Below are 21,374 nucleotides of genomic sequence, written 5' to 3'. Positions count from 1 at the left end.
ACAAATGAATACATGGCTAATCTAAAGAAGGCTCAAGATCAGTTGCAAAGAAGTCCCTTAAATGTGGAGTATCAACAAACTGAAGCTAAAGCATATCAGAAGTTTAGGAATTCATCCTACTTAGCTGAAGTATATTTACAACAAAGGAGAAAAGCAACATGGATAAGATTGGGAGATGATAATACCAAGTCTTTTCACTCAGTAATCAAACATAGGAAATTGAAGCAGGCAGTTACTCAGATAAAAGACAGCTCTGGTAATTGGCTAACAGATCCAGATAGAATTGCAGATACTTTTGTTGAGTATTATGAGAACTTACTAGGGAGGACAACAAGTGACAGAGTGGTGACTTTCAGGAGTATAATCAGAAATGGAAGCAGATTATCAGAAACACAGCAAGATGAACTAATACAACCTTTCTTGAGAAGGGAAGTGAAGCAAGCTATGTTTCAGATAGACAACAATAAGAGTCCTGGTCCAGATGGATTTGGGAGTGGTTTTTATAAAGATGCATAAATGTAAGCAATATTGCTTACATTTATTGGAGTTGGTCCAGATTGAAGCAATATTGGAGTTCTTTTAGAATGGAAGATTTCTTAGACTGATAAACACTACTAACATTACTTTGATACCTAAAGTGGAGGCTCCTGAGAATGCAAGCCAATATAGACTTATTTCATGTTGTAATGTGATATATAAATGTATATCAAAGATGATATGTTCTATATTAAAGCCATCAATATAGTAGCAGAAAACCAATCAGCATTTGTACAAGGAAGATCTATGATGAATAATATGTTAATATGCCATGATCTACTTAGACATTATAATAGGAGGACTACTCCTAGATGCATAATGAAGATTGATCTAAGAAAGGCATATGACATGGTGAGCTGGGAGTTTCTAGAGGAAGCATTAAGAGGATATGACTTTCCTGACAAATTTATATAGTGGATTATAATATGTGTTTTTACTGCAAAGTTTACAATAAAAGTTAATGGAGAAGGGCATGGGTATTTTGATGGTAAGAGAGGACCGAGGCAAGGTGACCCTACGTCACCATTGCTATTTGTTTTGGTCATGGAGTATTTGTCCAGAACATTGAGTATAATCAGCAGGTTACCAGATTTTAGATTTCATCCTATGTGCAAATAGATCAAGCTGACTCATCTTATTTTTGCTAATGATCTGATGATATTTTGCAAAGGCGATACTAGTTCTGTGAATAGAGTGATGGAAGCCCTAGATCACTTCAGTAAAGCTTCAGGATTGATTGCCAACATGGAGAAGTCAAATATCTTTGTAGCTGAGATTAAAGATGAAATTAAAGCACAGTTGCTGAGTAGAACAAAATTCACTGAAATGTTTCCTATCAAATATTTGGGACTGCCTCTATCACCTAAGAGATGGAACAAGATGGACTGCCAGATGCTGATTGGAAAGATCATACATAGAATTAGTGTCACATATTCTAAACAGTTGTCATATGCAGGAAGGCTTCAAGTAGTAAATTCTGTCCTATTCTCTATCCATAGCTTCTGGGGGAATATTTTTATCCTTCCTCAAAGTGTGGTGAAGGGAGTAGACAGGTTATGTACAGAGTACTTGTGGGGCAAAAAGGAGGAGATGAGGAAGGTTGCCTTGGTTGCATTGTCACGACCCCAAATACCGGTCGTGACGGCGCCTATCACATTACTAGGCAAGCCAACTAATCAATTTACCATAACCCGTTTTCCTTTAACATTTAAGCCATTTTCTAACGCAATTTTTAAATACCAAATTCATTATAAGCGTTTAAGCAACAGAAATATGCAGAAGTCAAGATAATAGGGAAACTACACAGCCCCAACAATTTGGTGTCACGAGTCTAGAGCCTCTAATACAAGTCTGATTACCTAATACATCAACAATCAAGAAAATGCGGAAAATAATAATATAGGAGGGAGATAACAGAGCTGTGAATGCCATGCAGCTACCTCGAAGTCTCCGTCAAATGCTGAAACAGCTGAAAGCCCTCACTCGGCTGCTCGGGCACTGGATCTGTACACAAGGTGTAAGGAGTAACGTGAGTACATCAACTCAGTAAGTAATTAAAGTAAATAAGGACTGAAAGTAGTGACGAGCAATTCAAAACATATAGCTTAAAAATTAGTTCCGTCATAAAAATCATCATTTCTAGTTTAAACATTGAAATCAATTACTTAGCAATATATCCAATAGAGGCTTATTTAAAAGAAGAGTAAAAACATCATAACAGGGCCCCGCGGGCAAGGAATCACTCAGACTATGGCCCATCGGGCAGCCTCTCAGTCACTCAGCTCACTATATCTCATAATAATAATAGAAATTATAGTAACCGCTGCAGCGTGTAGCCCGATCCATATATTTATAGTCGACTACGCTCACTGGGGGTGTGCAGACTCCGGAGGGGCTCCTACAGCCCAAACGTCATATCGCTGCGGCGTGCAGCCCCATCCCATATGTATATCGCTGCGACATGCAACCCGATCCATATAAGTATTATTGCGGCGTGCAGCCCGATCCATAACTCACATAAATACAAATATCCTCACAATTAAGTTCTCAACCTCTCTCAATCACTAACCTCACACCCTCTCGAGCTTACCAATAGAGATTAGGGAACTCAACCCAAACAGTCCTCACAATTAGGAGTAGAGTGATAAAATCGGTTTTAATCATTTAAATGGGTAAAACAAGACTGAGGATATACTTCTAGCAAGTAAAGTGGAGAAAATAGTCAAAATGCCCCTAAGGGTTGCTACAGGTCGGCACAAGGCCCCAAACATAGCATACAACCCATAATACAATATAAATATCCAAAATACGGGATAACATAATATTTTCAAATCAAATACGCGACTTAATAGTCGCTACGGGACGGACCAAGGTGCACACCCACACGTTCGTCACCTAGCATGTGCGCCACCGCATTTATCAAAAACAAGTCCAATACCGGGGTTTTGTACCCTCAGTTCTAGATTTACAATGGTTACTTACCTCAAACCGGTGAAAATACTACTCTACGACGCCTTTGCCCCTCGAATCGGCCTCCACTCGCGTCGAATCTATTCACAATCAGAATCACGGCGTCAAAATATGCTAAGGGAACGACGCCCAAGCGAAAACAATCGAAAAATACCAAAAATCCCGAAATTGGCCAAACCCGACCCCCGGGCCCACATCTAGGAATTCGAAATTTTTTACATCAACGGATTCCTTATCTCCCCACAAGTTCATACATACCAAGAACATCAAAATTCATCCACAAATGACCCTTCAAATACCAAATGTTTGATCTCCAATTTCAAGCCCTAGTTCTTCAATTTTAGGCTTAGATTTCATGATTTTCTAGGTGAAATTCACATAATAATCAAGTTTTTAGACCAAGAATCTTACCTCCGAACGTTTCCCCTTGAATCCCCCTTCATTCTCCTTCAAATATTTCCAAAAACGAGCAACTATGGAGGAACATAGACCCACATTCGCGGACAAGGCGACCTTTTAAACATTCTGCCTAGGCCTGAAAATCCTTCTTTGCGAACGCGGTCGCGAAGCACAAAAATTCTGTTGACCAAAATTCTTCTTCGCGAACGCGATCCCCCATCGCGAACGCGATGCCTCAGCTTCGCCAACCTACGCGAGCGCGACCCAGACTCACTCGAACGCGATGCTTACCAAGTCCATACCTTCTGGAACGTGGGACTACCCTTCGCGAACACGAAGGCCAAACATGACGCCTCCCTTCCTGGCCCTTCGCGAACGCAAAGACCAAATCACCTGCAACAGCTGAAACCATTTTTCTGCAATTTCTCTTAACTCAAAATGATCCGCTCAACCCTCCGAAACTCACCCGAGGCCCCTGGGACCTCAACTAAAGGCACCAACATTTCCTAAAACCTCATTCAAACTTGTTTCAATAATCAAAACACCTCAAATAACATCAAATCACCCAAAACACCTCGGATTCAAGCCTAAGCTTCTACAATCTTCCAAATTCTGCTTTTGATCAAAAACCAACCAAACCACGTCCGAATGACCTAAAATTTTGCACACACATCCCAAATGATGCAGTGAAGCTACTTCCACTCTCGGAATTCCATTCCAACCCCTATATCAAAATCTCACCTATCAACCGAAAATCGCCAAAAATCCGATTTCGCCAACTCTAAGCCTAAATCTACTCCGAACCTCCAAAACTCATTCCGATCACGCTCCTAAGTTCCAAATTACCTAACGAAGCTTTCCAAACCATCGGAACTCACATCCGAGCCCTCTAACACACAAGTCAACATCCGGTTGACTTTTTCAACTTAAACTCTTTGCCTCAATTCTTACCAAATCCTTTCCGGACCCTAACCAATCAACCCGACCACATATAGAACCATAATACAAAGCAATTAGAAGTAGAAATAGGGTAAACGGAGCGGTAACTCATGAGACAATTGGCCGGATCATCACATGCATGTGATAAAGTCTATTGTCCTAAAAGCATGGGAGGTCTAAACATCAAGGGATGTAAGGAATGAGATATAGCTTCAGTTGAGAAACTGGTATGAAAGTTAATATTGAACAAGGAGTCTCTTTGGGTAAGGTGGGTTCATGAGGTTTATATGAAGTCAAATCAAGATATATGGACATATTCACCACCTTTAGATAGCAACTAGTACTAGAGAAAGCTAAACTCAGTAAAAGAAGGGATGTGGGAGTGGTACTCACAGGGCAAATACATTCTAAATCCTATAGGGGAGTACTCTATTAATCACAGCTATCTTGCAATAATTGGTAGACAACAGAAGCTGGAAGTTGCAGATTTAGTATGGACAACAATAGCTCAACCTAAACATAGATTCATAGGTTGGCTAGAAACACTAGGGAAATTGCTGACAAAGGATAGGATGATTGGGATGCAAATACAAGTTGAAAATGTTCATTGTATTTTGTGTAATGAGGATGCATTGGAATCTCAGGATCATTTGTTTGCTAAATGTGGATGGATAACAACAGTAAGGCAAGAGTTGAACATATGGGCAGGGCATGATGTACAATATACAGGAGTGAAGCAAATGTTGGAGCAGATCAAAAGGAAGCACCGGAAACAGTTCAAAAAAGAAGTGATTGCTGCACTGTACTTAGCGATGGTATACTATACATGGAGAGCAAGAAGCACAAAAAAAATTCAAGGAAGGAATGTAAATATTGAAGAGGTAGTTATACAAATCACGAGAGAAGTGATAGAAATGATAGATTTACTTCAACAGTCAAAGAAAGCACAGAAATGTAGGAATTTTATTAGACAGATTACTTGTAATTAGATTTTTCTGTTTGTAGGAGGCCTAATTTCTGAGTTCAGGAAATTAGGTGCTCTATAAGTGTAATTGTTGTTGATGTTAATGGTAATTTCACATTGTTACAAAAAAAAAAAATATTAGAAAAGTAATTATATGATAATTTTATCCAACATAAAATCTTTTTAAAAGGGTAAAAAAATTGATGTTGTAAAGGCAAAAATTTTATTCATGAAAGTTTACAGCTCTAAATAATAATAGTTTAAATTATATATTGTATAAAAAATTTATTATCTTTACATATAAAATTAATAATAGTAGCTGTGATACATATGCGTGGCACATGAAATAGAGACTAGTTTATTTAAGTGGGCGTTTGGACATAAGAATTGTAAAATTCTAAAAAAAGGTGAAAAGGTTTTTCAAGTGAAAATGGTATTTGAAATTTAAAGTTATGTTTGGACATGATTATGATTTTGGGTTGTTTTTGAAGTTTTGTGAGTAAAAATTTTGAAAAATAATTTTTTGGAGCTTTCAAAATGTATTTTCAAATGAAAATTGAAAATTTGATTTCGGAAAAAAGGAAAAAAAATTTGGAAAAAAAGAGAAAATTTTCTTATGTCCAAACGGGCAAAATTTTTTAAGAATATTTTAAGTATATTGTAAAGAAAAAAATAATAAACTTTGTGGGGAAAAAATATGGACCTCATATAAAGGATGAGCATTTGAAAGGTGTGGACTTCACTGTACTAATGCCTTTCACGGAACTAAAGGGCCAACCTTCAGATATTTCCTGCTAAATTCATCAAATATTTCAATTGACAAAGAATCTGTCAGTATCCAATAACTACTTTGCAACTGGATAAACTTATTTTCTTTTTATTATTTCACATTAAAGAAGCCAATAAATCTGCGACTTTCTGCGAGTAGTCTTTACACAAAAAACTGCATGGGTGGGCAGTTGCAATTGAATCCTTGTTCTTCATCTTCAGTTGCTACTACTTTCCATAATGGGGCACATAAGTTTTGCAGAAATTTTAATATTTTACCATTTAAAGCCCATTCCCTTGAATCTTCAGTTGCTAGTACTTTCCATAATGGAATTTATTCAAGAATCCAGCCAAGAAAGCATTTTGAGATCATGTCATCAAATGGTTTTCATCTGAATGCTGTGTCTTTGCTGGATGGTGAGTTTGATCTTCATTTAAAAATACAGTCTTTAACATTTATTAATATTTCTTTATTAGCTCAGTTAATCTTCTTCCAAGTGTTTGATGTTTTGCTTATCATATATTTAGTCGTGTAATTTGGTTAACTCTGACTTTGTAGTTTTAATTACTTTTAGTACCTACCTTGCCTGTACCCATAGCTGAAATTCTTTTCTTGATATGCTGGTAAAGGATTTTCTTTATCTTTGCTAAGCTCAAGTTAGAAAGTGCAGTTAGTCTTGGAATAGAAGACAATCCCTATTTAATCCAAAATAATGAATGTATTCAAACAAAATTATGTACTGTACTAATGTATTCCAAAATCTTGACTTCCTCAACAATTGAATTGGACCCCAAAGATTAAAGAGAGAACAAAAACCAGCCATTTATCCTATTAGAGATATGGTGTTGTAGAACTTTAGAAAATTTCCTTTCTTTTCGCTCGGTAGTTTCTGCTCTTTGCATTGACAAACCATAGATGGACTTGTAGTAAAAGTAAAATATCTTGTTTAAGGTTTACAAAACCTCTTGTAGGCATTCTTTTTTTGCTTTTCGATTGTAGAATAAAATGGATGATCTTGAAATTATAGTTCTTGATGATAGCTCACCTCCATCCACGAACTGCGGTTTGTTCTTTACATCATTTTCTGCTTTGTATCTCCTTTGGTTAATTTAAATACCAAATCTCTGACGTGTATGTATATAGGTTCGGCGTCAAAATCTATGCCAGAACAAGTGCCTTTGACAGAGTTAGAAAATGCAGAGACAACTGTCAGCATAACTGTTATTGGAGCTTCAGGTGACCTAGCCAAGAAGAAGATTTTTCCAGCTTTATTTGCTCTTTTCTATGAAGATTGTTTGCCTGAGGTTAAATTTCGTATCTCCAACTATATTGTTATCTACTAATCACACACAAAAACAAAATGGAGCTTAGATTAATTAGCAGAGCCATCTTAAGTAGCTCATGATGTGTCTTTGCTTGTATGTTTCAGAATTTTATAGTTTTTGGTTATTCACGAACAAAAATGAGTGATGAAGAGCTGAGAAACATGATCAGCAAGACCTTAACTTGTAGAATTGATCAGAGGTATGTCATTATATCAAGTAACTTTAACATGTGAATATTTATGGTGTTTATGGTTTTGGAGCTGGCGGAATCCATATTGTTGAGGGTTTGCAGAGAGAATTGCGAGGCTAAAATGGACCACTTTCTGGAAAGATGCTTTTACCACTCCGGTCAGTACAATTCTGAGGATGATTTTGCAGAACTGGATTACAAATTAAAGGCAAAGGAGGTAATTCATGTGGTTGTACTTATCGGTGTCTGCAGTCTGTTTTTGCACGTCTAGAAAGAAACTATAACAGTAAACTGAATGTCATCTTGACATCTTATCTGTTTAAGTAATCAATCATCTTAATCACTTTAATATTTTTCTAATACTAAGATTTTAATTCTTGACAAGTCTCTACATCTTTAAAGTATTCTTTATGTAAGATACATTGTCCATTCATTTGTGTGGCCACTGAATATCACCAACTATGACCCTTGAAGGCAACATCCTTTTGCTGCAAGGAGTAAGGTACAGACTTTCCGGATAGGAAAAGGAACATAATATAGTCAAGATATGAAATTAGTGGTTTATTTGGTGTTTGAAATATTTTTGGCAAGATATTCGGAATGATTTTCTCGGTGCCTTGAAGTTTGAGGTAAGAAGTCCTTCAGGTAAAAGTAGAGAATTGGCTGGGTATAGCGGGAAAGAGATTGACAATACAGTTATATATCACATAAGAAGGGTGCTCTCGATGTTGTTTTGGGAATTTCCTCCCTGATCTTTTTTTTCAACTTTGGAGAAGTCTGAACTCTGAACTATGGGGAAATCTGTAAAAGGTCCGGCTCCAGGAAAGATGTGTATATGTACATATGTACGAAATAAAAAACTAAAACCTTAGTTTCCTTGGTTGACTGATTCTAATTTGATCAACCCCTACAATACATTTAAGTCGAAGAATCAAAGAATCACCTAAAACGAGACCACTATTATTATTTCCATCTAAGCAGTGACAAGAGAGTTAAAGGGGAACTTCCACAATTTCTGTTAGTTCAACATGCTAATCAATATTAGTGAAAAGTTCACAGATTTCATTTGCAAAGTTGTCTCTGCACGTGCACGTTGACATAAATGCTTTATATAATCATGATGCTTTGTCCAGATTACGGAAAATGAATAACGCATTTCCTTCAAGAGTTTACTCCATGGATGAGAGATAGTGGACTTACTTTTATGTACTGCTTACTCATTTTATTTCCCTTTGACGTGAGATAATAAGAGTCTTCTCATTTTATTTACTGCCGTGATGATGTACTTAGAATTCTTTGCTCACAGCTTTTGCACATTACATGTGCACTTATGTTGAAGCATATACTGGAAAGTGAAAGAGCTGGTTCTGTGTTAGACTTTATACTTTATTCAGGACTGCAAATCCTCAAAATTTGGCAGGATTAATGTTTTTGTCTAGTTATAATCTTATGCTCAGTTACATTTTCATAACTGCTGTGATTATGATTTCTTTGAGCCAAGTGTCTGTTGAGTCAAGGGTCTATCGTAAACAACCTCTCTACCTTCCCAAGGTTGGGGTAAGGTATGCGTACACACTACCCTCCCCAGACCCCACTTGTGGGATTACACCGGGTATGTTGTTGTTGCTCAGTTACCCAGATGAAATGAGAGGCCAAAAAAAAAAACCCGGAGTATACACGTTATCCTTATTCTATCCTGGGGTTCGAATTGCAAAAATTAGTCTTCACTTGATGCAGTGTTACCACATTTTAGTGTTCTTTACTTCAGAATCATGAACTATGTTACTGATGAATGATACAAAGCTGATTGTGAGTGCTGATCATGTGACCACATTTTAGGGTTCTAGGGTTTCTAATAGGTTGTTTTACTTATCAATACCTCCAAATATATTCGTGGATGTGGTGAGATGTGCAAGTCTTAAAGCTTCTTCAACAAGTGGGTGGACAAGAGTCATTGTTGAGAAACCGTTTGGTCGTGACTTAGAATCATCTAGTGAGCTGACCAGATGCCTAAAGAAGTATCTAACTGAGGAGCAAATATTCCGGTAAGATTAACTGCATTTTCTTTGATATAACGTGGTTTGAAGTTTGATTATGTTGGGTTTCTTTCAGAATTGACCATTACTTGGGAAAGGAACTTGTTGAGAATCTCTCAGTTCTTCGTTTCTCGAATCTTGTCTTTGAGCCTCTCTGGTCCAGAAACTACATACGCAATGTCCAATTCATATTTTCCGAGGATTTTGGTACCGAGGGACGAGGAGGGTGAGGTTCATTACTCTGCTACAGCTACTTAAAAAGAACTGTATTCTGTTTTAGTTGGATCTCTAACTTATTGCTCTTTTGGCCCAGGTACTTTGACAATTACGGGATCATCCGAGATATAATGCAAAATCATCTCCTTCAAATATTAGCATTGTTTGCTATGGAAACACCTGTCAGCATGGATGCCGAGGACATCAGAAATGAAAAGGTATCCAGATGTTTGCCACAAACCATTCTCATAATCCTGCATTACACAAAACGGAGATCCTCCAAATGACTATAAATAGAGAGAGTACAATTTTCAGGTTCATATAATAAACATGGTCCAAATTAGATCTGACTGTTTTGGTGGTTCAGGTTAAAGTTTTAAGGTCAATGAGGCCATTGCAGCTTGAAGATGTGGTACTTGGCCAGTATAAAGGTCATAGCAAGGGTGGTAAATTATATCCAGCTTATACAGACGATCCAACTGTGCCAAACGGTAGTGTCACTCCAACGTTTTCTGCTGCTGCACTCTTTATTAATAATGCACGCTGGGACGGGGTTCCTTTCCTCATGAAAGCTGGAAAAGCTCTCCATACTAGGAGGTTGGTGGATTTTCCTTTTCTCCATAAATGATATTTTCAGCTATATATACAAAATGATCCTAAGTCTTGTAACATTGAAAATGCAGGGCGGAGATCAGGGTACAGTTCAGACATGTTCCTGGAAATTTGTACAAAAAGAACTTTGGAACTGATCTAGATAAGGCCACAAATGAGCTAGTTCTGCGCTTACAACCTGATGAAGCCATATATTTGAAGATCAACAACAAGGTTCCTGGTCTTGGAATGAGACTTGACCGGAGTGACCTTAATCTTCTTTACAAAGCAAAGTAAGAGAATACTGTTCGACTATAAGTTATTAAATGTTATGACTACTTAAATTTTCTTGCACTTCACCATTTCCTGTTTGTTCTGTGAATATATGCTATAATGCTTTCAGGTATAGATGAAATACATCTGATATAGAACCAGGAATATACTTTGCAGCAGATTATTTAATATAGAGCCAGGATTATAATATGCAACAGATTTCTCAATGTTCTTTATTTCTGATGAATAACTTACAATGCTGATTATTTTGAGATTACATGAGGCAGACGTTTCAATTGACTTCAAAATTATCTTACTCCATATTTTGGGTCGTTTGTGAAGGTATCGAGGTGAAATACCAGATGCATATGAGCGGCTTCTGTTAGATGCAATAGAAGGAGAGCGAAGATTGTTCATTAGAAGTGATGAGCTGGATGCTGCATGGGCTCTATTTACACCATTGCTGAAGGAGCTAGAAGAGAAGAAGATCGCGCCAGAGCTTTATCCGTATGGCAGTAGGGGTCCAGTAGGAGCACATTATCTAGCTGCAAAGCACAACGTTCGTTGGGGAGATCTGTCTGGTGATGATTGATTGTATCCGTACACATCTTCTCCCCAAAATTGGAGCGCGAACTTTCAAAAATATTGACTATAAATGTATGAATATTGAGGAGCATGGCAAGAAGAAATAATCTTTCTTTCTGGTGGGAATAAACCCCTCACAGAAACAATATTCACGGCAATAATAGCGGAACAATAATGTAATACCGAGATACGGTAATCAATAAGAATAAAAAAGAACAACAAGGACACAAAGATTTTTAACGTGGAAAACCCTTCTGAATAATGGAAAAAACTACGAGCCTGAGAGGAGCAAAGTAATCCACTATAATGAGAAATTTTACGCCCAGTAGTCCCGAGTGAAAGATTCTAGGGACCACTATACACTCAAAAGAAATAACCGTCTTTAAGATTCCCACCTCACTACAATATCGCTCACACTCTTTATTTTTCCTTACAGACTACACCTCCTATGAATACCTCACACTACTCTCTAGAAGCTGAAGGCTTCTACTTATGGAAAGAATGGCCACCCAATTCAGCCAATCAGAAGGCTTGTTACGTTGCAAATTGCTGCTGCAACTTGTCAATTTGCAAGAATGCAAATTGTTACCAAAACCAACTTTGGCCATAGAATTAGACTTCCCTTATCCTTTTTTTTCCTTTTTCATTATGGGGATGGACCCCACAGTCTCCCTCTCCAGACCCATTCTCTTGAAGGAGGTCACATCGGACTTCTAACTTGAATGCATGCCGACAAGTTCTTTGCACAACTTGAACTTGTCCCTTGGTACTACCTTGGTCAGCAGATCTGCAGGATTCTCACTTGTGGAAATCTTCTGGACTTGTAGAGATTCACTTTCTACCTTTTCTCGGATCTAGTGATATCTTATATCGATATGTTTGGTCCTTTCATGGTACATGAAGTTCTTGTTCAAGTCTATTGCAGTTTGGTTGTCACAATAGACACCATACTCCTTCTGCTGCAAGCCAAGCTCTTGAAGGAACCATTTCAGTCATATCATCTCCTTACCAGCTTCAGTAGCGGCAGTGTACTCTGCTTTAGTTGTAGAGAGTGCGACACACTTCTACAACCTCGACTGTCATGATATAGCCCCCCTAAAAATATAAACAAATATCCAGTAGTGAATTTTCTGTTATCAATGTCACCTGCCATATCCGCATCTATATAGCCCTTCAAGACTAGATCAAATCCTCCAAAACATAAACAATCTCCTGCGGTACCTCTCAAGTACCTGAGTATCCACTTGACTGCTTTCCAATGTTCTTTTCCAGGACTTTTAAGAACCATGCTGACAAAACCAACTGCGTGAGCAATATCAAGTCTAGTGCATACCATTGCATACATCAAACTTCCGATGACAGAGGAATAAGGAACTTTGGTAATGCTGTCCTTTTCCTCCATTGTTGTAGGACGCATCATCTTGCTCAACTTCAGATGACTAGCAAGAGGTGTGTTGATTAGCTTAGCATTCTTCAGGTTAAGCATTCCAGTACACGTTCAATGTAGTTCTCCTGAGACAGCCACAACTTTCTACTTGTTCGCTCTCGAACAATCTTCACTCCTAGAATTTGTTGTAATGGGCCCAAGTCCTTCATATCAAATGACTTGGATAAATCTCCCTTCAACTTTGCTATCAGCTCCTTGTCTTTTCCTACAATTAACATGTCATCCACATACAACAACAAAATAATATAGTTGTTGTCAGATTTTTTTTTGAAGTATACACATGGATTAGAATAGGTCTTCATATAAGTTTGACTTTTCATGAATGAGTCAAACTTTTTGTACCACTACTTTGGTGCTTGCTTCAACCCATAAAGATTCCTTTTTCAATTTGCACACCATGTGTTTCTTTCCAGCTGCTTCATATCCTTCTGGATGCTCCATATAAACCTCCTCTTCCAAATCTCCATGAAGAAATGCAGTTTTCACATCCAACCGCTCCACTTAAAGATCTAGGCTAGCTGTTAAGCTCAAAATTGTTCGAATAGAAGTCACTTTGATAACATGTGAGAAAATTTCGTCAAAATCAATACCTTTCTTCTGTTTGAAGCCTTTTACCACCAATCGAGTTTTGTATCTAACCAACTTGCCATTTCTATCTTTCTTGAGTTTAAAGACCCATTTGCATTTGAGTGGTCTTTTACCCTTTGGAAGTTCAACCAGCTTGTACGTGCCATTTTTCTATAGAGATTCCATCTCTTCTTGCATGACTTTCATCTACTGGTTCTTTTCGGGATGGGACAACACCTCCTTAAGACTTTCTGGCTCCCCCTCAACACTGATGAGGACATATTCTATGTAAGGGTGCCTGCATGACTCTACCTTTGGCCTCTCTGATCTCCTCAGAGGTTGAGGTTGTTCTTCTTCTTGAGCGGGGTACTCCACTTGCTCGACATCATTATCAAGTTGCTCCCCCTTCTTAATAACCTCACCAGGTTGCTCCCCCTGCTCGACAACCTCGTCGGTCGTACTTTCTTCACTTGTGGGATAGTTAGAAGTAGAAGGAATGGTAACAAGGTTAGGGATTATACCATTCTTTGCCTTCTCTGACTGGTCATCTGCAGTTCCAACTTCACTTTCTTAGAAGAATACATCTCTGCTTCTGATGACCTTCATCTTTATAGGATCCCACAATCTGTACCCTGAACTCTTCATCTCCATTTCCGATGAATATGCAAGGAATAGATTTATCATCCAGCTTTGTTCTCTTCTCCTTTGTCACGACCCAAACTGGAGGGCCATGACTAGCACCCGACCGTACTCTTCTCCTTTGTCACGACCCAAACTGGAGGGCCATGACTAGCACCCGACCATACTTGCCGAGCACCAACGTACATTTTATCTAACCTTTTTTTATTATCTTTTAGGGTTGACGAGATCAATATAAATGGTAGACCTAGATCATGGACAACCAGCAATAAAATATGATGACATGAACATACATAACAGGAGATGACCAGACAATCAAGAAACTACATATAAGGTACTAGCTACCACGCTACCATGAAAGACTATACAACAAAAACCAGCCGATAAGGCATACCAAACTATACATGAGTCGACATTTGTCTATGAGCCTCTAAATGAACATAAGTGCTGCAACATAGCCGGAATAGGGCCCCGACATACCCATAATGTCTATAACAAAAATGCATACCAAGACCACGGCAAGTCCGGAGAAGGGATCTCGCCAATCACTGCTGAACTGGACAACCTACTATGGTGGGGGAGCTGCACCTGCCTGTCTATTAGGGCCTACAGCACGACATGCAGTGTCCACAAACAAAAGGACGTCAGTACGAATAAAGTACTGAGTATGTAAGGCAGGGAACCATAAATATGAATAGTAATATAAACACGGATAGAGAATATACAACCTGGAACATCTGAGTACCTCTGAAGGATACTGACATGAAATGCATGATACATATGTATGTATACATAAACTTTTAAAACATACGCCTTTGTGAGCATCATCATCATCATATCGTACCCAGCCATAATAGGCTTGGTGAAAACATACCTGGCCATCATAAGGCTCGGTAGAATCGTACCCGGCCATGTGGAGCTCGGTAAAACCCAACTGATCAGTGGTTGCACAATATGTGTCGTACCCGACCGACTATAACGTGGCTCGGTAGAGTAAAATAGATACATATATATAATGCATGCTCGACTCATGGAATCACATTCTAAACCTTTCGGAGTGACATAAGGTCGGTATCCTCTGTACACGTTATTAGGACCAACTCTTCATTACGAACCTTATAAGAATCAGGAAGTACCAACAACATTGATAACATAAGAATAAGAGAAGCAACATTAACATCAATCGTTCCATAAGAGGGAAAGCAATGTAAGTACTGCTAGCTTCTAAGAGTAGAGTATCTTTGGAAGCTCGTTCATTACATTATGTACAATCGGAGTCGTGCAAAAGAAGAAAAGGGATAGCCTCACATACCTTGTATATACTGCCCCAATCACAAGCTATGCAATTGTCATAACTCCTTAGTCTACAATAAGAGAAACAATACTATCGTTATCATTTAAGCATCATAACTATTATGTATCGACCACAACCTATTTTACGTTGAAACGGACAGCACCTCCCCTATATATATATATGACTTCACACCATTCCAAACAATCACCAAACAGCCCAAACAAAATCAATACTAAACATATTGAGCCTCCCAAAATAGTCCACGCATAACCTAATTACATCATACATACGACGACCACCGTAGTCGTGTCAAATGACCCGGAAATGTTACGAATCACTATCAGCCCACAACCCTACATATATATGGTGTTCATCCACACCCTTCCACCTCTAAAATTCCACAAAATAGTAGTAAAACACGCATCCCAATAGAAACACAAAACAATCCACAAAACAGTCCGCTACAAGTGAATAACTCGAACTCAAGGCTTCCGATCACCGTCCCGTGAGTTCTTACATGTATAGAACGAATTACCATGAATTCACAACAGAGAAAAATTTATTAAAGATGGCAGTAACTTACCTTACTTGTTGGATAACTCAGCCCTTCCCTTGGTTCTTCAAACTCTAGGTTTTACCTTCAAATAGAACTTGAAAGAGAGGGAAAATCGATTAGGGTTTGTGTGGGATTTTTGGGGAGGAGTTGCAGGGGTTAACTTTGGTTTTGAGGGTCTGAAGTATGGATAAAATAATTGAGTTCATAACCCCTTAAAAGTCCTCTCTTGGTCGACTTAGGTCTTTTAATTTTGTCCTATCATTTTGGCAAGTAGGTGATGCACCTACTTGTCATCTACCAATCTGCGCAGGCTTGCAAAAATATGAATATCTCTATACTCCGAGATCGTCTTGACAAATGGTTTAATGCGTTGGAAACTATACTCGTAGATATTTAATTTGGTGGGTAGATCACCCCGTAGTTCCTTGTAATTAGGAGAAAAGCTTAGAAACATTTAACCTAATGTTTAAGTAAAATTATGAACCTAAGTTGCAACAACGTTTGTCGACTTTTGTTTCATAACTCATTTGACTTCAAGACTTATGATACGAATATTATATGATTCAAACACTTTAATACATGACCTTTAGTGTATTAAGAACCTCTAGGTTTACATGAAAATACGAGTTACAACATCCTTGATTCGTTTAACTTCTAATACTTGTTAATCACCCTTATACACTCTTGTATCACTTAAGACCAATAGGATTAACTTTTTATCATCTCAAAGGTAATTCCTTCTTGAATTTATGTTAACTAATATATGGTATGAACTAACGCGTGTGGATATGGGTTGTAACACCCTTCCCCCCTTAGGAACATTCGTCCTCGAATGTAAGGGTTCATGGGGAGTTTAAATCATCGTGGATTCCGGTCAAGTTTCTCCCATAAGTAGAGGACAAACGTGCAAGCGGCTAACTCAACATATGGCCTTACAAGAGTATGCAAAGCATTATGGACATGTACATTATCTGCATATCGCCATTTTGTATTAAGGAAGAGTATTCTCAAGTTATTGCTTACCTCATAGAGCCATTTCACCTTCCAATGTATCATGTGTTCCACCAGCATCCTTATTATCTTCATTCTGGAATAGGTACGGGTATTTAGACTTTCATCTCCTCTTCTGCTTCCCATGTTATTTCTTCCATATTCTTGTTCCTCCACAATACTTTGATGGAAGCTACATCTTTTGTTCTCAGCTTGCGGACTTGTCGATCTAATATAGCCACTGGCACTTCTTCATATGATAGGTCCTCTGTAACCTGTACATCTTTGATAGGGACGACTCGAGAAGGGTCTCCAATACATTTCCTCAACATAGATACATGGAATACCGGGTGGACAAATTCCAATTCGGATGGCAATTCTAACTCATAAACAACATGTCCAATCCGTCGAAGAATTTTATATGGCCCGATATACCTTGGACTCAACTTACCTTTCTTCCCAAAACGTAGAATACCCTTCATTGGTGAGATCCTCAGGAAAACCCTATCACCAACCTCAAACTCCAGATCACGACGTCGGACATCGGAATAAGATTTTTGCCTGCTTTGTGCCGTCCTCAATCGCTCATGTATCAATTTCACCTTCTCAATAGCTTGGTGAATCAAATCTGACCCATATAATTCTGTTTCGCTGACTTCGAACCATCCAACTGGTGATCTACATCTTCTCCCGTATAGTGCCTCATATGGGGTCATTTTAATACTGGAATGGTAGATATTATTGTAGGCGAATTCTATGAGTGGAAGATGGTTATCCCAATTTCCCTTAAAATCTAGAACACATGCTCGTAGCATATCTTCCAATGTCTGAATGGTACGTTCAGCCTGTCCGTCAGTCTGCGGATGAAATACAGTGCTGAGATTCACTTGTGTGCCTAAACCCTTCTGAAAAGACCTCCAAAAGTTAGCTATAAATTGAGCTCCTCGGGTCTGATATAATAGATACCGGCACACCATGAAGCCTAACAATCTCCTTGATATACAACTTCGCATAATCTTCAGCCGTGTAAGTTGTCTTAACTGGTAGAAAATGGGCACATTTTGTAAGTCGATCAATTATCACCCAGATGGAGTCAAACTTATGATAAGAGCGAGGTAATCCAATAATGAAGTCCATATTAATCACCTCCCATTTCCAAGTCGGAATCTCTATATTCTGAAGCAATCCACCGGGTTTCTGATGTTCTATCTTTACTTGTTGACAATTGGGACACTAGGCTACAAATTCTGCAATAGACTTCTTCATGTTATCCCACCAATACTGCTCCTTGACATCATGATACATCTTTGTCGAGCCGAGATGGATGGAATATCGGGATTGATGAATCTCATTCATAATCTTCTCTCGCAACCCTGCCACATTAGGCACACATAATCGGCCTTGGTATCTCAGTGCCCCATCTCTTCCGATCTCAAAAGCCATACTTTTACACTGTTGAATGCTCACTCTTAATCATACTAAGATAGGATCTTCATATTGCCGTGCTTTTACCTCGGCTACCAAAGATGATTCTGATGTATTCTGTACAGTAACACCTCCGTCATCAGAGTCTAACAATCTGATTCTCATATTGGCTAGCTGATGAAGCTCTTTAGTCAACCCTCATCTACCTGCCTTAATATGTACTAAGCTTCCCATTGATTTACGGCTGAGAGCGTCTGCCACAACATTGGCTTTACCGGGATGATACAATATCTCGACGTCGTAGTCTTTCAATAATTCAAGCCACCTACGCTGCCTCAAATTCAACTTTTTCTGCTTGAAGATGTATTGTAAACTCTTGTGATCTGTGTAGATGTCAACATGTATGCCGTATAAGTAGTGCCGCCATATCTTCAAAGCATATATTACTGCAGCCAATTCCAAATCATGGGTTGGATAATTCTTTTCATGCTTCTTCAATTGTCTTGATGCATAAGCAATCACCTTCCCATGCTGCATCAATACGCACCCCAAACCTATACCTGAGGCATCACAATATACCACATAACCTTCTGTTCCTTCAGGAAGAGTGAGTACTGGTGCGGATGTCAATCGATTCTTCAGCTCCTGAAAACTACGTTCACAAGTGTCAGACCACTGGAACTTGGTAGCTTTCTGTGTTAACTTAGTCAATGGTGATGATATAGAGGAAAACCCTTCCACAAACCACCAATAATATCCTGCTAGCCCTAGGAAGCTACGGACTTCTAATGGTGTTGTAGGTCTCGGCCAATTCTTTACTGCATCGATCTTCTAAGTATCGACACTAATACCCTCGTCAGATATCACATGGCCAAGGAACACTACTGAGTTCAGCCAAAATTCACATTTGGAGAGCTTAGCATATAACTTACGATCCTGAAGCGTCTGTAATACTATCCGCAAGTGGCCCGCATGTTCCGCCTCCGAACGAGAATATACTAGAATGTCATCAATGAATACAATCACGAACACATCAAGATAGGGCCTAAATATAGTATTCATGAGATCCATAAAAGCTGCTGGGGCATTTGTTAGCCCGAACGACATCACCAAGAACTCAAAGTGCCCGTATCTTGTCCGGAAGGCCGTCTTTGGAATATCCTTCTCCTTAACCCTCACCTGATGATACCCTGAACGTAAATCAATCTTGGAGAAATACTTGGAACCCTGGAGTTGGTCAAATAGGTCATCAATTCTTGGAAGTGGATACTTATTCTTTATAGTAGACTTATTCAACTGTCGATAGTCGATATACATCCGTAACGACCCATCTTTCTTCCGCACGAATAGGACTGGTGCACCCCAAGGTGAAGTGCTAGTTCTAATGAAGCCCTTATCCAGCAAGTCCTTCAACTACACCTTCAACTCTCGCAACTCTACCGGGCCATTCTGTATGGAGGGATAGAGATCGGTTGAGTGTCAGACAACACATCAATGCTAAACTCAATCTCCCTTTCAGGAGGAAGGCCTGGGAGTTCATTTGGGAAGACATCTAGGAATTCGTTGACCATATGGATTGATTGTAAAGTAGGCGGTTTCGCCTCCGCATCCCTAACGCGAACAAAATGATAAATGTAACCTTTTGAGATCATTTTCCTTGCCTTAAGATAGGAAATAAACCTACCTTTTGGTGTAGCAATATTCCCTTTCCATTCAATGATGGGTTCACCAGGAAATTGAAACCTAACCATCTTCGTACGACAGTCAACATTTTCATAGCATGAGGCCAACCAGTCCATTCCCATTATCACATCAAAATCAACCATTTCTAACTCAAATAAATTTGCCGAGGTTTGACGACTACAAATCATCACAGTGCAACCTCTATATACCCTTCTAGCAATCACAGAATCTCCTATCGGAGTAGATACCGCAAGGGGTTTACTTATCAATTCAGGTTCAATGCCAAACTTATTAGCCACAAAGGGTGTAACATATGATAATGTAGATCCCGGATCAATCAGCGCATATACATCATAAGAAAACATAGATAATATACCTGTAACAACATCTGGAGACGACTCGAGATCCTGTCGACCTACTAGAGCATAGGTTCGATTTTGACCACCCCTCAAACTCGACACTGCACCTCTACCTCTACCACGACCTGTCGACTGCTGAAAACCCCGTGCTGGAGGTCGAACTGACGAGGAAGAAGTATACACAGATCCAGTCGGCTGAGCCATACCATCATCTCCCCTGTTAGGACAATCCCGCATCATATGGCTAGGCTGTCCGCAAGAATAACATGCATCAGAACCTTGACGGCACAGTCTAAAGTGGGCCTTGCCGCACTGCTCACAACGTGGTGTTGTGGGTCTCGTCTGACTAGTATCCCTATGATGTTTCGAGCCTGATGCATGCGAACTCTGACCTGGACCAGAATGGGTAAATCGATCATATTGAGGCCTCTGAAACTGTGGGGGAGCACTAGCTACAGGTGGTGCCGAACTCCTCGAAGACTGGGGCCTGACGCTGCCTCTGAAGTCATTAGAATACCTTACAAATCTCGCCCTCTTATGCTGGCCCCTATCCTGCTCCCTATCTGCCCTCTGCTGGCGCTTACAATCCTCTGGGGTCTGGGTATAATCCTGAATACGGGAAATATCTATACCCTCCACCAAGGAGGCTATCGTGCACTCATTTATCAGATGTGGTCCCAATCTGTTCACGAACAAATGCACCCTATCACTCATCTCGGCCACCATATGGGGAGCATACCTTGCTAAAGAATTGAACTGCATACTGTACTCTCACACACTCATATTACCTTGTCTAAGGTTCAAGAACTTATCAGCTCTAGCTCGTCGTATCTCAACTGGCAAGTAGTGACGAAGAAAGGCCTCAGAAAATTCCTTCTACACAGTTGGAGGAGCGTTCGAACCCCTGGATCTCTCCCAACTATCATACCAGAGAACCGCTAAATCCCGTAGCCGATAAGAAGCCAACTCTACTGCCTCTGTATCACTAACATGCATAACTACCCAAAGTGTACGATGAACTTGGTCAATAAAAGTCTGCGGGTCCTCCTTGGGGTCTGATCCGGTAAACACTGGAGGGTCTAAATTAATAAAATCACGAACTCTCGTACTAACTGATTTCT

General features: G+C 39.3%; 1 protein-coding gene across 1 annotated transcript; it reads left to right on the top strand.

Annotated features, from left to right (window-relative positions):
• Nucleotides 1-6,245: 6,245 nt before the first annotated feature.
• On the top strand, nt 6,246-11,382 carry LOC107794892 (glucose-6-phosphate 1-dehydrogenase, chloroplastic-like; the record flags this gene model as incomplete). The annotated part of the gene is given in 10 exon segments (NM_001325593.1): nt 6,246-6,493; nt 7,221-7,381; nt 7,507-7,601; nt 7,695-7,809; nt 9,432-9,637; nt 9,705-9,854; nt 9,942-10,062; nt 10,212-10,441; nt 10,528-10,728; nt 11,051-11,382. Coding segments are annotated over 10 exon segments (1,767 nt in total). The 3' UTR covers nt 11,301-11,382.
• Nucleotides 11,383-21,374: the final 9,992 nt, after the last annotated feature.

The sequence above is a fragment of the Nicotiana tabacum genome, chromosome 10, assembly GCF_000715075.1.
Source record: "Nicotiana tabacum cultivar K326 chromosome 10, ASM71507v2, whole genome shotgun sequence".
In the NCBI taxonomy this organism is placed as follows: domain Eukaryota; kingdom Viridiplantae; phylum Streptophyta; class Magnoliopsida; order Solanales; family Solanaceae; genus Nicotiana; species Nicotiana tabacum.
Note: the sequence above shows the minus strand (reverse complement) of the source record. Positions and strands in the feature narration are given on the sequence as shown.